This window comes from Glycine max, chromosome 3 (assembly GCF_000004515.6).
Source record: "Glycine max cultivar Williams 82 chromosome 3, Glycine_max_v4.0, whole genome shotgun sequence".
In the NCBI taxonomy this organism is placed as follows: Eukaryota; Viridiplantae; Streptophyta; class Magnoliopsida; order Fabales; family Fabaceae; genus Glycine; species Glycine max.
In genome coordinates this window covers 42,729,613-42,743,554 of record NC_016090.4, presented here as the reverse complement: position 1 = coordinate 42,743,554, position 13,942 = coordinate 42,729,613, and the positions used below count along the sequence as shown (strand labels likewise).

Below are 13,942 nucleotides of genomic sequence, written 5' to 3'. Positions count from 1 at the left end.
ACTTCGCATACGCCATATTTCTCCATCTCTCTCATCTTAATTTATGATTAATATCTCAAAACTAAAATTAATTAACTCAAATCAAGGTCAAGGTTAAGCTGTGACACTAGAAGCAGCGAAAAGGAGACGAAGAAAGGTGGTGGAACGATCAGCAAGAGGTGTGGTGAGGGTGTACAAGTAGTAGTGAGTGATGTATATTGTTGTGAGAAGAAACAACTCACATATCTCATGGAAACAATAAAAGCAAAGCAGGGGTACTGTACTACTACTCCACCTCATCCACTCTCTCTAGATCTCTATTTCTCACCTTGCACCTGCGCGAACCAGAACATGCCACCTACATTCTTCGCTACTATACCACCCCTTCAGTTGGGGGCGTTACCCCAACCTGGCATCATGGCAATGGACTTACTTGTTTAGAGAGACAATTTTTATAGTGTGAACCAAATTTCAATTCAATGAAACGTTTCTCACTCTTATTATATATTTTTTTTTATTTAACATTTATTATTTATTATTTATTCATTTTTATTTATTTTTTTGTTTGGAACAGACACGCCTCGCTCTCTCTACTTAAATCTCACTTGTCCTTACTTCTTTCTCATGTTCTTCTTCTCTCAGTACTCCTCTCTCTAATTTCTCCGTTTCTTTTTGTTTTCTCCACCTTCCTTCTTCTTGTTTTTTCAATGAGAGACATGGACTCTCCAGAGAAAAAACAAGGCCTTCCCTCTAATGAAGGTAACTAATTCCTGGCTTTCTATCAATTTGGAACCATTATCTGTTTCTCTGACATTGCTTCAATAGAATAGTGCTACCTTTTTTCTTTTTATTCTATGGTGGATGATTTAACAGGACAAATACTTTTTACAATCGGTGGGTGGAAGTCAACAACTATTATTAAGTGTTTTAAATGTTTGATGTTTGATGATTTTTTTTTTCGTCCAGGATCGGTCTCGTAAATTTATACTCTTGTTCATGGATCGGGTTTTTCTTTTTGTTAATTATTAATTTTCCATTTTTTTTTTGTTTGTTATGATTTTATAGGCGTGCAGGATATTTTGTACACTGAACTGTGGCGTGCATGTGCTGGGTCATTCGTTTATGTTCCTCGCGTTGATGACAGGGTTTTCTACTTCCCTCAAGGCCACTTGGAGCAGGTTAATTCAATCTTCATTCTCTATTACTTAATTTACCACTTGTTCTGAATTCTACTATTTTTTTTTGTGTGAACCGATCTTTTTTGTGGAATGTAGAACGAAGATGGTCATTTCGAAGGTTGTCATGCATGTATTGTTACATTTAATTTTTTTATCATGCTGAATTATTCTTAATGTTTTGGATTATCAAACTAATATTATAATGCTATTTGATTAATTCACTTATTTTTAAAAACTAATGTATCGCTTTATAAGATTTTACGGTTTTCTTATTTTTCTCACCCAATTTCGATTTTCTAGTCTCTGTTTTTTTTTTTTAGGAATCTCTTCTGCATATGCTCTTGTTCTCTTTGTTGGGTTTGATTATCAATCAAATCTATGCATAGAAACGTTTATATGTGCATGATACAGCATTTTGTTTCTTGAATTTTTGCTTTGGAAATTGTAAATAACCCATGCATCGTTACAAATGGATTTCCAAACACACCTTTTGTCTATATCTGTTGTACTCGGTGTGTGTTTCATTACAATTCCTTACAAAAAAATAATTGCTCGTTTTTCAAAAGTTTTCTAAAAGAACTGATAAAAGCAAATGGTTATTTTCTTAAAACAAATCGAATAAAAATTGTACATAAATGACTCTAGTGTGGCTAAAGTGTTTTTTTTAATCTATGAGTTCCACTTTTTAAAAAAATTAAAAATACTAAGCATTTCAATTGACATGCAAGATTAAAAATAAATAACATTAATACTTAATGATTTTTTAAAATATTTTCTTATTTAACTTAACTATTAAAAGAGTTATTAAAATAATATCACAATGCCTTTGACTAATTTAAAATTTAGTAAATTTCTCTATTTTCATCTTTATTTTATGGTGACGTCAATGCAATTGATACAATTAAAAACAAATGACTTAATATTTGATAATTTTTTAAAATATTTTTTACTTAACTATTAAAAAGATCAATAAATAATGTCGTAATATTTTAATGTAACATTTATGATTTTTTTTCTCTCTCTTTCATTAAGATTTTTCATCATTTTTGACTGAAACGCCATTTGAATTGATACGTTAAAAACAAATGACCTTAATATTGGATGAATTTTTAAAATGTTTTTTTACTTAAACTATTTAAAAAGTTAATAAATAATATCATAATGTTTTAATATAATATTTATGATTTTTTCTCTCTCTTTCCTTTAGGTTTTCTCATCTTTGCTTGACTGAAACGTCATTTGAATTGATACGTTAAAAACAAATGACATTAATATTTGATGAATTTTTAAAATATTTTTATTTAACTATTAAAGGAGTTATTAAATAATATTGTAATGTTATGTCATCTGTCCAATGTATGATTTATGATTTTTTTTCTCTCTATTTCATTAAGATTTTCTCATCTTTGTTTAATTGAGGTGTTATTTAAATTGATATGATTAAAAATATGAGTTTAATATGTAATAGATTTTTTTTATTTGACTATATTAAAAGGGTTCTTAAATAATATTACAATGTTACTTGACTAATATAATATCTACGTTTTTTTCTCTCATTTTCATTATGATCTTCTGATCTTTGTTTGACTGAGATGTCATTTGAATTGATACAGTTAAAAATAAATGACATTAATATTTAATGGTTTTTTAAAATATTTTTATTAACTATTGAATAATATTGTAATTCTATGTAACTAATATAAGATTTACTTTTCTTTTTCTCTCTTTCATTAAGATTTTCTCTTCTTTGTTTGATAAGAATGTCATTTGAATTGATATGGTTAAAAGTAAATGACATTAATATTTAATGGATTTTTAAAATATTTTTTAAACCATTAAAAGGGTTATTAGATAATATTGTAATGTTATCCGACTCATGTAAGATTTACAACTTTTTCTCCCTCTTTTATTAATATTTTCTTATCTTTATTGAATCATGATATCATTTGAATTGATACGGTTAAAAACAAATGACATTAATATTTAATGATTTTTTTAAAAATTCTTTAATTATTAAAAAGGTTATTAAATAATATTTTATCGGGTTAATGTAAGATTTACAATTTTTTCTCTCTCTTTCATTAAGATTTTTTCATCTTTATTTCATCGTGACGTCATTTGACTCGATACTATTAAAAACAAATGACATTTAATGGATTTTTAAAATATTTTTATTTAACTATTAAAAGGGTTATTAAATAATATTGTAATGTTACGGGATTCATGTAAGATTTATAGCTTTTTTCTCTCTCTCTTTCATTAAGATTTTTTGATCTTTAGTTGATCGTGACGTCATTTGAATTGATACGGTTTAAAACAAAAAACGTTAATATTTAATAACTTTTTTAAAAAATTATTTAACTATTAAAAGGGTTATTGAATAATATTTTATTAGGTTCATGTAAGATTTACATTTTTTCTTTCTCTTTCATTAAGATTTTTTCATCTTTACTTGATCGTGACGTCATTTGAATTGATACGGTTTAAAAAAAATGACGTTAATATTTAATAACTTTTTTAAAAAATTATTTAACTATTAAAAGGGTTATTGAATAATATTTTATTAGGTTCATGTAAGATTTACATTTTTTTTCTCTCTCTTTCATTAAGATTTTTTCATCTTTACTTGATCGTGACGTTATTTAAATTGATAGGATTAAAAACAAATGATATTTAATGGATTTTAAAAATATTTTTATTTAACTATTAAAAAGATTATTAAATAATATTGTAATGTTATGGGACTCATGTAAGATGTACAACTTTTTTCTCTCACTTTCATTAAGATTTTCTCATTTTTATTTGAATTTGACGTCATTTGAATTGATATGGTTAAAAACAAATGACGTTACTATTTAATGATTTTTTTAAAAAATTATTTAAATATTTAAAGGATTATTAAATAATATTATAAGATTGTCTGATTGATGTAAGATGTGTGGTTTTTTTCTCTCTCTTTCATTAAGATTTTGTCATCCTTATTTGACTGTGATGTCATTTGAATTGATACGGTTAAAATAAGTTACGTTAATATTTAATAAATTTTTAAAATATATTTTATTAAATATTAAAAGGATTATTAAATCATATTGTAAGGTTATTTGACTAATGTGAAATTTATCATTTTTTATTCTTTCATTAAGATTTCTCATGTTTATTTGACCAGGACACCATTTGAATTGATATAGTTAAAAAAATAACATTAATATTTAATAAATTTTTAAAATATAATTTATTTAACTATGAAAAAGGTTATTAAAATAATATTGTAATTCTATTTCACTAAGATAAGATTTATAATTTTCTCTCTTTTATTTAAGATTTTTCACATTGTTTTAGCATGAGCTCATTTTAGTTGATACGGTTAAAAGCAAATGACATTAATATTTAATGATTTTTTTTATTAATTTAAATATTAAAAGATTTACTAAATAATAGTATAACACTATTTAACTCAAGTAAGATTTACAATTTTCTTTTTCTCTCTTCCTTTAATGTTTTTTTCCATCTTTGTTTGATTGGAACGTCATTTCAATTTATACGATTAAAAATAAATAACATTAATATTGAATGGGTTTTTAAAATATTTTTTATTTAATTTGACTATTAGAAGGATAATTAAAATTATATTTCATGTAAGATTTATGTTTTTCTCACATTATTTTACCGTAACATCATTTCAATTGATACTAATAAAAATAAATGACTCTTGTAATAAAAAAAAGTAAATGAGATTCTTATTTAATAAATATATTTTTTAAATAATTTTTATTTAACTTAACTATTAAAAGTGTTACTAAAATAATATTATAACAATATTTGACTAATATGAGATTTAAAATTTGCTCCTTCTTTTTTTTATTAAAATTCTCATCTTTGTTTGGTCAAGGAATTATTTTAATCAATACAATTAAAAATAAATAACATTATTTAAATGGGTTTTTATAATATTTTTTATCAACTTGACTATTAAAAGGGTTATTATTAAAATAATATTGTAATGCATTGAGGCTTACCTTTCATCAAAGCTTCTATTTGCATACAAAAAATGTATTGTAAAATGCTATCCGATTAATGTAAGATTTACGGCTTTTTCTTTCCCCTCTAAACTTTGAACCTTGAACTCCGAACTCCGAAACCTGAACGTCTTTTCAAATGGCCTTTATGTTTTTTACTCGATTACTAACTACAACTCTATACTGAAGCTAAATCACACTAGCGTGGCTAAAATTCTTTCTAGTTCGTTTATTATTTTGAGATACTCAAGCATATCAAATGATACGATTACAGTATACTATTTTATCTATTTTTTAAGATTTTTACGTAAAAAATTTAAAAATGCAACAATTTTTTTATTCTAATAAAATAATTAAGTAGCATGGGATTTCATTTTTTATTTCTACTTCACAATAAATATACATGTAAAAGACAAATTAACATTATCTTAAATGTTAAAAATGACAAATAAATAAAACAATTTTTTTTTTAAAATCCGACACTATCTTTGTTTTCCTATTTTGGAAACCTATAAGTTTGTTTGTTTTTTGGAATTTTAAAAATACTCAATCATGTCAATTGGAACGATTAAAGAAATAACTCAAATTAATATTTTTCATAAAATTAATTTGTTTTTCAAAATATCTTTTAATATTTTATTAACGTATAAAAGAAATTAAAATAATATTGTAATGCTATTTAACAACCTTATGAGACACGTGTGTTTGCTAAATCCGTAACAATTTATGTTTTTTCTTTTCTCTCATCCATTTTCCATTTTTCTAATTTGGTTTGAGAGATGCACCTTCTCTCAAATTCCTTTGATCTCTTTCTCATTTTGCTCCTGAGTCCTGACCACTATGTTTTTATACTTATTAGATAACTCATGTGTGGTTGAAGTTCTTTTTTTGTTTCTTTTTTTCTTAATCTTTTTTGAAACCTATGCGTTGGACTGCTTAGAATTTAAAACGTAGTGAAGCATTTCAATTGAATGGGGTGGCAGGCAGTACAAGCATTTCAATAATATTTTGATATCATACTAGATTTTAATTAGACTTAGGACTTATCTCAACTCCACAAACTAACTTGTGAAGATTGTCCAAATTTTATAACCTGTATTTAAATCATCGTGAGACTAAATACATCTATAAAGAGGTAATTAGGGAAGTTCCTAAAGAGTAAAGAAGCTGCAATTAAAGCTGGATAAGGGTAATCATAACTAAAGCAACTTTTCAAGGAGGCTTAAACACTTACAGGTTACAACTCAATTTATTTCAAGGATTAGGATCCTTTTAATTAGGAAGCATTTGGAAGATTTTCTATGAAGTTTATTGGACTTATTCTATTTCTATAAATCTTTCTTTTTATCTCATTTCAATAAATTTTATAATTAAGCTTATCAATAAACTCTCTTATAATAAAATTTTATTAAATAAATGCTTAATTAAACTGATTATCTAATAGTGCCCTGTCTCTGCTACCCCATTAACAACTTCTTTCAAATTCTTATGCTCACTCATCTGTTTATTCTAAAATATTGTGTTTACTTGGCATGGTTTTATATGAATCTTTACATTAAAAGTGATCTTCTATAGTCTCCCCAAATTTATTACGGAATCCTAAATTGTGTTAGATTGGACATTTACTTGTGTTACGGAATAATAGAAAAAAGAACGGTTATTTGTTTGCATGATATGGTTTTGTATACAAAACCCATATTTTCTTATCATTACCATTTTCATGATCGAATGGTTGGGGTGTGGAAAATAGGTTGCTGCATATACTCAGAATCAGCCAGATAGTCACCTGGAAATTCCTGTGTATGATTTGCCTTCGAAGATCTTATGCAAGATTATGAATGTTGAATTAAAGGTACTGTCATCTTTCTACTCAGGTTAATGTCGTTATTAACATCAAGTGTTTAATGCATGTTGAAAATAATGTTCTTATGTCGTTTTTGCAGGCCGAAGCTTACTCAGACGAGGTTTATGCTCAAGTTACATTAGTTCCGGAGGTCCAGGTTGGCCACTTTATCTTTTACCTTCATCTTTTTCCATTGTTCCTTTTTTAAAAGTGAAACTATTATTATAAGTTAGTATGCTATAGAATTTGATGTTGAAGAATGAAATGACAATTTACCTTGTACGACATGCAAATATGGATAATATCTTAATAGAATTGGTTATTGCTTTGGATCTTTGCAGAAAGATAACCTTTGTTTTGAGGAGGAGGTAAACATAGATCAGATACCTTCCAGAAATGCAGCTTATTCTTTTAGTAAGATACTGACTCCGTCAGACACAAGTACACATGGTGGATTCTCTGTTCCGAAGAAATATGCTGATGAATGCTTCCCTCCGCTGGTTGGAGTCCTTATCATTTGTTGTTTATTTATTTTATTTATATAAGAATTTGGCTTATACGTGGTCTTTGATATTTCAGGACATGACTCTTCAAACACCAGCGCAGGAAATTGTTGCAAAGGACTTGAATGGATTTGAGTGGCGTTTTCGTCACATATATCGTGGTAAGTTTAGATTATTTTCCATTTTGTCAATAATTTCTGATTCAGTTGCAAGAATGTACTGAATGTAGAGAAACAGCTGTTAATGCTCAGTTGAATAAATCTAGGATCCTTATGATTATGATTAGTCCATGATATTTCATTTAAATTAGAAGAGACAGAAACGTGTTTACTATTTTACCTCCTTTTTTTTTGGAATCAGTGATGAGATTATATGACCATAAGTTCTGGAACATGTGGACATATTTTTCTTTCAAGAAAATGCTCGCTTGGTTCAATATTTGGTTTCTGAGTTAGATATTTTTTGAAATGAAATGCAGGTCAGCCCAAACGACACTTGCTTACTAGCGGTTGGAGCTTATTCGTGAATGCAAAGAAACTTGTTGCTGGAGATTCATGCATTTTCGTTAGGTACTTACTTTCAGTTTCCATGTCTCCTTTTTCCCTCCTCCCCACAATTTCTGTTTGTTGCTATTCCAGAGGAACTCTAGTTAGAATCACGAGTTCTTTTCTTTTCTTTTAATGCATTAAGAGAAGTTAGTTAATCATTGCAGAGGGGAATCTGGAGAACTTCGTGTTGGGATTCGTCGGGCAGCAGAAAATCTCAGCAATATATCGCAATCTTCATCTCTGATATCGGGTCATAGCATGCAACTTGGAATTTTGACTAATGCTTCCAATGCTGTTGGCAACAGAACCATGTTTCTTGTCTATTACCGCCCGTGGTCAGATTAAAAATTCTATAGGACATATCTACTTCTCTTGCATTGTATTTGTAGATGTATATATATGCCCTTTGGGAATACGTTTTAATTGGAATGATCTTTCTATTAAGCACATCTTTTGCAGGACAAATCCCTTTGAATTTATTGTCCATCTCCAAACCTATTTGAAGTCAACTTTACAAGACTATCCAATTGGAACGAGGGTACAAATGCAGCATGAAGTTGAAGAATCTTTAAGAAGGTAATGATGTCAAAGTTTGCATGGCTAAGTCATGCATGGTTTATTTTGAAATGCATCTATCCCTAAGGAAGAAAAAAAACTTACAAAAACTTTTAATGGTAGTTATAGTATCTACAAGGAAACTTTTTGTAACCAGGTCTATTGCCTTTTTGTTTGAGTAACCAGACTTGCAGGTACGATAATTGGTAATGAAGATATCGATAGTATTAGGTGGCCTGGTTCTGCATGGAGACGTCTCAAGGTAATCAGATTCTTTTCAAGTCTTTAGATTTAGTTCCTTGAAGTTTTTATAATGCCTTTCTGTTTAATATTTTAGTTGATTCAATTAATTTTTTTATCTCTTCTTAGGTGCAATGGGACGCCATAGTAGAAGACAAAATGCATCCTGAAAGGGTTTGTCCTTGGTGGATTGAGCCCTTGGAATCTGCCAAGGAGAAGAAGCAAGTTCCTGCTCTCCCCACCAAGAAAAAGGGGCATGCACTTCTTAACCAGCGCTCTTTGCCTGGAATAAGTGGCTTTGGCAAGAATGGTCAGTGCTTATACATCCATCTCTCTAATTTGAGTCACCTGTAAAAGTTCTCTTTGATTTGAGGAAGCTACAAAGATGTTATGTTATAACTATTTGAATTCTCTTGTTATCATTCAGATGTTCATCAGAATTCAGCTGGCCCTTCGTCTCAGACTCGGAGGGCAGATGGAGACCTGCAAGGTCAAGATTACAGCGGCCTATCTCCTCCACAGCCTTTGCAAAGAGCACCATCAACTGATATAATCCGCCCATCAAAGGTCCCAATCCGTGGCTCGCGGTTCGGGAAGGAGAATCGGAATCAGCATCCCTTTCTCAAGCAAGATCCTCTTCATAAATCTCTTGGCAGATCAATGTCACTTACACATGAAGACTTGTCAATTACAAGCTCAAACCTAACTTCCATTGGTTCTGAATCCCTTGGAATGCCTTCTACTGAATCTAGAGATGAAAATGATGCTCCTTTTGGGCAGCCTGGCAGTTCTAGTACATTCAAACTTTTTGGAGTTAACTTAATTGACAGCTCCCCTGAGATCCCATCGGTTAATTTTGTTGATCTCAACAAGACTTCAAGTCTTCCTTCTAGTCCTCCAATGGGTGTTGCCCCAGGAAAAACATGCAAGAAGTGTCGCTGTGTTAATAATCGGAGCTGCACAAAGGTACGTAGCATTTATGATTTAACTGTTTGTTGGATTGACTTGGTTTTCTTGAGTTTTGTAGAAGTTTCTCATTGTTGTGTAATATTTATTGTTTCAGTGCTCCTAACTAAAATATAGGCAGGTAGGATAGAGGGACGCTAGTGCTAGTAGGTCAGCCTAATTAGGGAATAAAATTGTTGATCAACCTTTTTTATTTGGGTGCTTGGGAAAGGATTTGTGTAACTCAACAGAGTTTTTCACTTGATAGCCATCTGGAGAGGATCCAAATTTTTTCAGTTGGATGGAAAGGGTACTAAGATGTAGGCATGCTAGATCCTTATTGCTTGACTGTTGACTGTCCAAGCATTCTGGTAATAGGTCAGGATTTTCACCCTCGGGATACATTGGATGTATGTATAATTCTAAGTCCTCCTATTAATCTTGCTACTTCCTTTGTTGAGTGTCCTATATTTTTAAGACATTAAATATATTTACTTTTTTATTTAATATTTTTTTATAGGAAGATTTATAGGAAAATTTATAGGAGGATATATCATCACTCAAACAATAGAACAGGTAGCTGAAACATTTTTATCTTTTCCTATTCAGATAAATCTGACAAAAAGATCATTAACTATTTCAGGTGCTTAAGCTGGGAAATGCTCTTGGAAGAGCAGTTGACCTTGCACGCTTTAATGGGTATACCGAACTTATTGCTGAATTGGACTCCATGTTCGATTTTCAAGGAACCTTGATAAGCGGAGGTAGTGGGTGGCACGTTACCTGCTTGGATGATGAAGGAGATATGATGCAACTTGGAGATTATCCCTGGCAGTTAAGTAGTGGCAAAACTAACAATATCATATGAAAGCAGGATTATATTAAATAACTTGGAATCTTTGATATTTTTTTCTGCCTGTGTTTATACGTGTTATAAATAACAACCACGATATTTTTAAACTCTGCATTCCTTAAATTTTTTTTCTCTAACTTATACAGAAAGAAACCCAAAAAGTCAGTTGTTTCTCTTCTTTCTTTTTACACATTAATGCTTTTTAAAATTTACAAGCAACAAGGAAATTATGTAGTGAAAAAGTATTTTTTTATGGAAGGAGCAAATTTGGATGTTCAGTCATAAATACAACAAGGTCAAAGATTATTTTTTTAAAATCACGTGTATTTTAATCTTTATCATTCATGATATAATTTAATGATTAATATTTATTTTTCTCACTTACATGAAGTTGCCTTTGTTCTGTTAAACTACAGACTCTTTTGTTGCTAACTTTTAGTATTGTACCATCAAACTATGCAGGGATTTCCTGGGCGTGGTGCAAAAGATGATCATATGTCCAAAGGAAGGTACTGACAATCTCAAGCCAGGCTCCTCAGCTAATCCTTGAAACCTTTAGTCGCCTACCTTTTCTCCCCTTTTCCACCATTGCATGCATGCACAGTTTGCAGTACTGTGTCGTTTCTAGTTCGAATAAATTTCTCTTTTCCTGAGAATCTAGGAGATCAATAAGTTTCTGCTATAAAAATATAGCAATCATAGTGAAATAAATTTACAGAGTGGAAAAACAAAAACTGCTTTTTCTTGTTTTAAGAACCTGTTTTTCATGATACTTGTGGAAAGTACTCATGAGTCATGACCGTGATATGAATAATTGACATAATAAATGCATGGTTATTCCGTCCTCATGAACGGGCGTTCGAAATCATGTATCATTCCTATCGCTCTCTGGTTTGGTTGCTTGGTTTTATCAGCCAGAAATTTCAGAATCTCTGGTTTGATTGCTTGGTTTTACTGAGGGATCTAGATTAAATGGTTGAGTGCTATAAATTCTTTGGTATCCATATCCCATCTTCTATTCATATGGAGAAATTGAAAATCGAAGCAAATTTTTAGCAAGGTAACTTCAAAGTCAAAATACCAAGGCTATGTTTGATTTGCCTTCCTATTTTATGCTACTTATCACTTATTTTCTCATCCAAAATCTATTGACTTTTGAAAATTATTTTCAAAACAAATACTGTATTTTGATTAGAAAAAACAGAAACTACTCAAAACTTTCTGTAATTCCTTGTTTTCTATTGAAGGAGGGGCAGGAAGCTACTCCCACAACTCAATCATGCAGGCCACTGTGACCCAGCAGCAGCACTAATGGCTGCACCGGGTTTAGGATCTCTTTTCTCAGATTCATTGTATGGACCAGAGAGCAACATGTCTATTTTTCTCATGTGTCAACTTAAGCATGGTTATTTTAATTTTTTACTAAACAAACGAATTTTCTAAAACTGTTTTGAAAAGAGAAAAAACAGGCTCTGTTGAATTTTAAAGATTTCAAACTTTAAACTACCATAGTTTATAGTAAAAGTTTTTAAACTTCTAGATCTCTAATGATATTCACATTCTTAATAGGATTATACTCAAACAACTTGATACTACAAAAACAAAAAATCCTAAGCTGAAAAGAACATTCTTGCAGAAATAAGAATAAAGAAAAATAATTGCACTACCCTTGGCGCTAGGTGGGGCAGTGACCTCATCCAAAAGGTTAAAAGTTTCTTAATGAATGGTCCGTATTGGTAGTTGTGATTTTTTTATTTTTTTTGTGTGTGTGTGTAGAAAAAAGGTGAGGTGAGGAGAGGAGAGTCTTCTGTTCCTTCTTCCTCTTCTCCTTCTCTAATTCTACGTCATAATGGTAGACGGGTCAGGTCCCATTCTCACCCATTCCCAGAATCTGATGACCAAGTTGAAGACCTTAGGGTCCCTGACCATTGGTTAGACCCAACCATGGCCTTCAAGATATTAGTTTTTTCTTGCTTCTAATCCCAAATTGGTATAAGTGGTTGAGGAGAAATAATTGCATGTGTTTTTTTTTTTTTTTACTTATCAGGAATCAAAGTGGCTTAGGGTTACTTTACATAAATGGTTGGATGATGAATACTGTCCAGAAGAAACCAATGTGGAAATAAGCAGAGTTGTTATTAAATTTTATAGTGCAGCAAAGCCATCCGAAAGGTCCCCTTAAAAACCGGTTCATAAGGGGGTGGTCTACCCAGCTATATAAGCACTTATCATGTTCATGAATTACCCAATGTGGGACTATTCTTAACACGCCCCCTCGAGCCAGGGCTCGTCACCACAAAGCGAGGGCTGGCGGCACCCACCGGACAGAAGCAGAATATGGCTCTGATACCATATTAAATTTTATAGTGCAGCAAAGGCATCCGAAAGCTGTTTTGTGTGGTGGTAATGGTGTAAGAGTCCATGTTTGATTCTGCTGTAGAGCCTGTAATTCTGCCTGCATAGCCTTAATCCAACAGTCAAATTGGGAAGCTTCATTATAAGATTTGGGTTCAGTGTTTACTAAGATAGACATTACAAAGTGTTTATGGGAAGGGGAAAGTCTAGAGTAGGACAAAACGGAGTGTAGAGGATATCTAACCTCATGCGGATTGGTATCAGCTTGTGAAGTGAGTGCATGGTGGTAGTCTTGAAGATAGGTAGGTGCCTTTTTAAGTCTCGTGGAACGCCGTATAGGAGTGAAAGGTGTATGTGGGGAAGAAAGATGGGCACTGGGTGGAGTGGGGTGTTCAAAATTGTCGGGATTGTTAGAGAAAGGTAGAGGTGATATAGAAGTAGAAGAGGGAGGTGAAGCTGAGGTATCAGGAAAGATAGGGAAGTGATCTTCATAGAAGACAACGTTACGGGATGTGTTTATGCTATGGGAATGAAGGTCATATACTAGATACCCTTTAGTGTTTGGTTTGAATCCTATAAAAATGCATGGGTGAGCACGATGGTCGAGTTTTTGCCTATGAGATTTGAGAGTGCTTATATAGCATAAGCAACCAAAGACCCGAAGGTTTGAGATGTCACAAGGGTGTGTATAGAGCTGTTCATAGGGGGATTTGTTATGAAGTAAGGGAGTAGGGATGCAGTTGATCAGATATGTGGCATGAAGCAATGCAAAACACCAAAAATTAAGAGGAAGATTGGCTTGAAATAATAAAGATCGAGTAACATGCAAGAGGTGTTGATGCTTTCGTTCAACGATGCCGTTTTGCTCAGGGGTCTCTATACAAGTGGTTTGATGTATGATTCCCCTTTGAGCATAAAAATCATTCA

At 31.2% G+C, this 13,942-nt stretch overlaps 1 protein-coding gene across 1 annotated transcript; it reads left to right on the top strand.

The window, feature by feature from the left end:
- Positions 1-195: 195 nt before the first annotated feature.
- On the top strand, positions 196-11,525 carry LOC100776512 (auxin response factor 23). Its single transcript, XM_026127914.2, has 14 exons — positions 196-738; positions 1,045-1,157; positions 6,924-7,025; positions 7,117-7,173; positions 7,358-7,516; positions 7,596-7,680; positions 7,998-8,088; positions 8,232-8,402; positions 8,527-8,643; positions 8,809-8,884; positions 8,992-9,172; positions 9,290-9,828; positions 10,451-10,641; positions 11,123-11,525. The coding sequence occupies exons 1-14, from the start codon at positions 459-461 to the stop codon at positions 11,208-11,210; spliced, it is 2,250 nt and encodes a 749-aa protein (XP_025983699.2). The 5' UTR covers positions 196-458; the 3' UTR covers positions 11,211-11,525.
- Positions 11,526-13,942: the final 2,417 nt, after the last annotated feature.

Excerpts from the sequence above, each read along its gene's own strand:
- LOC100776512 (XM_026127914.2), top strand. The coding sequence starts at position 459 with ATGAAACGTTTCTCACTCTTATTATATATTTTTTTTTATTTAACATTT. Across the intron at positions 8,403-8,526 it reads CTTGTCTATTACCGCCCGTG|GACAAATCCCTTTGAATTTA; the intron begins GTCAGATTAAAA and ends CATCTTTTGCAG. Across the intron at positions 9,173-9,289 it reads AAGTGGCTTTGGCAAGAATG|ATGTTCATCAGAATTCAGCT; the intron begins GTCAGTGCTTAT and ends GTTATCATTCAG.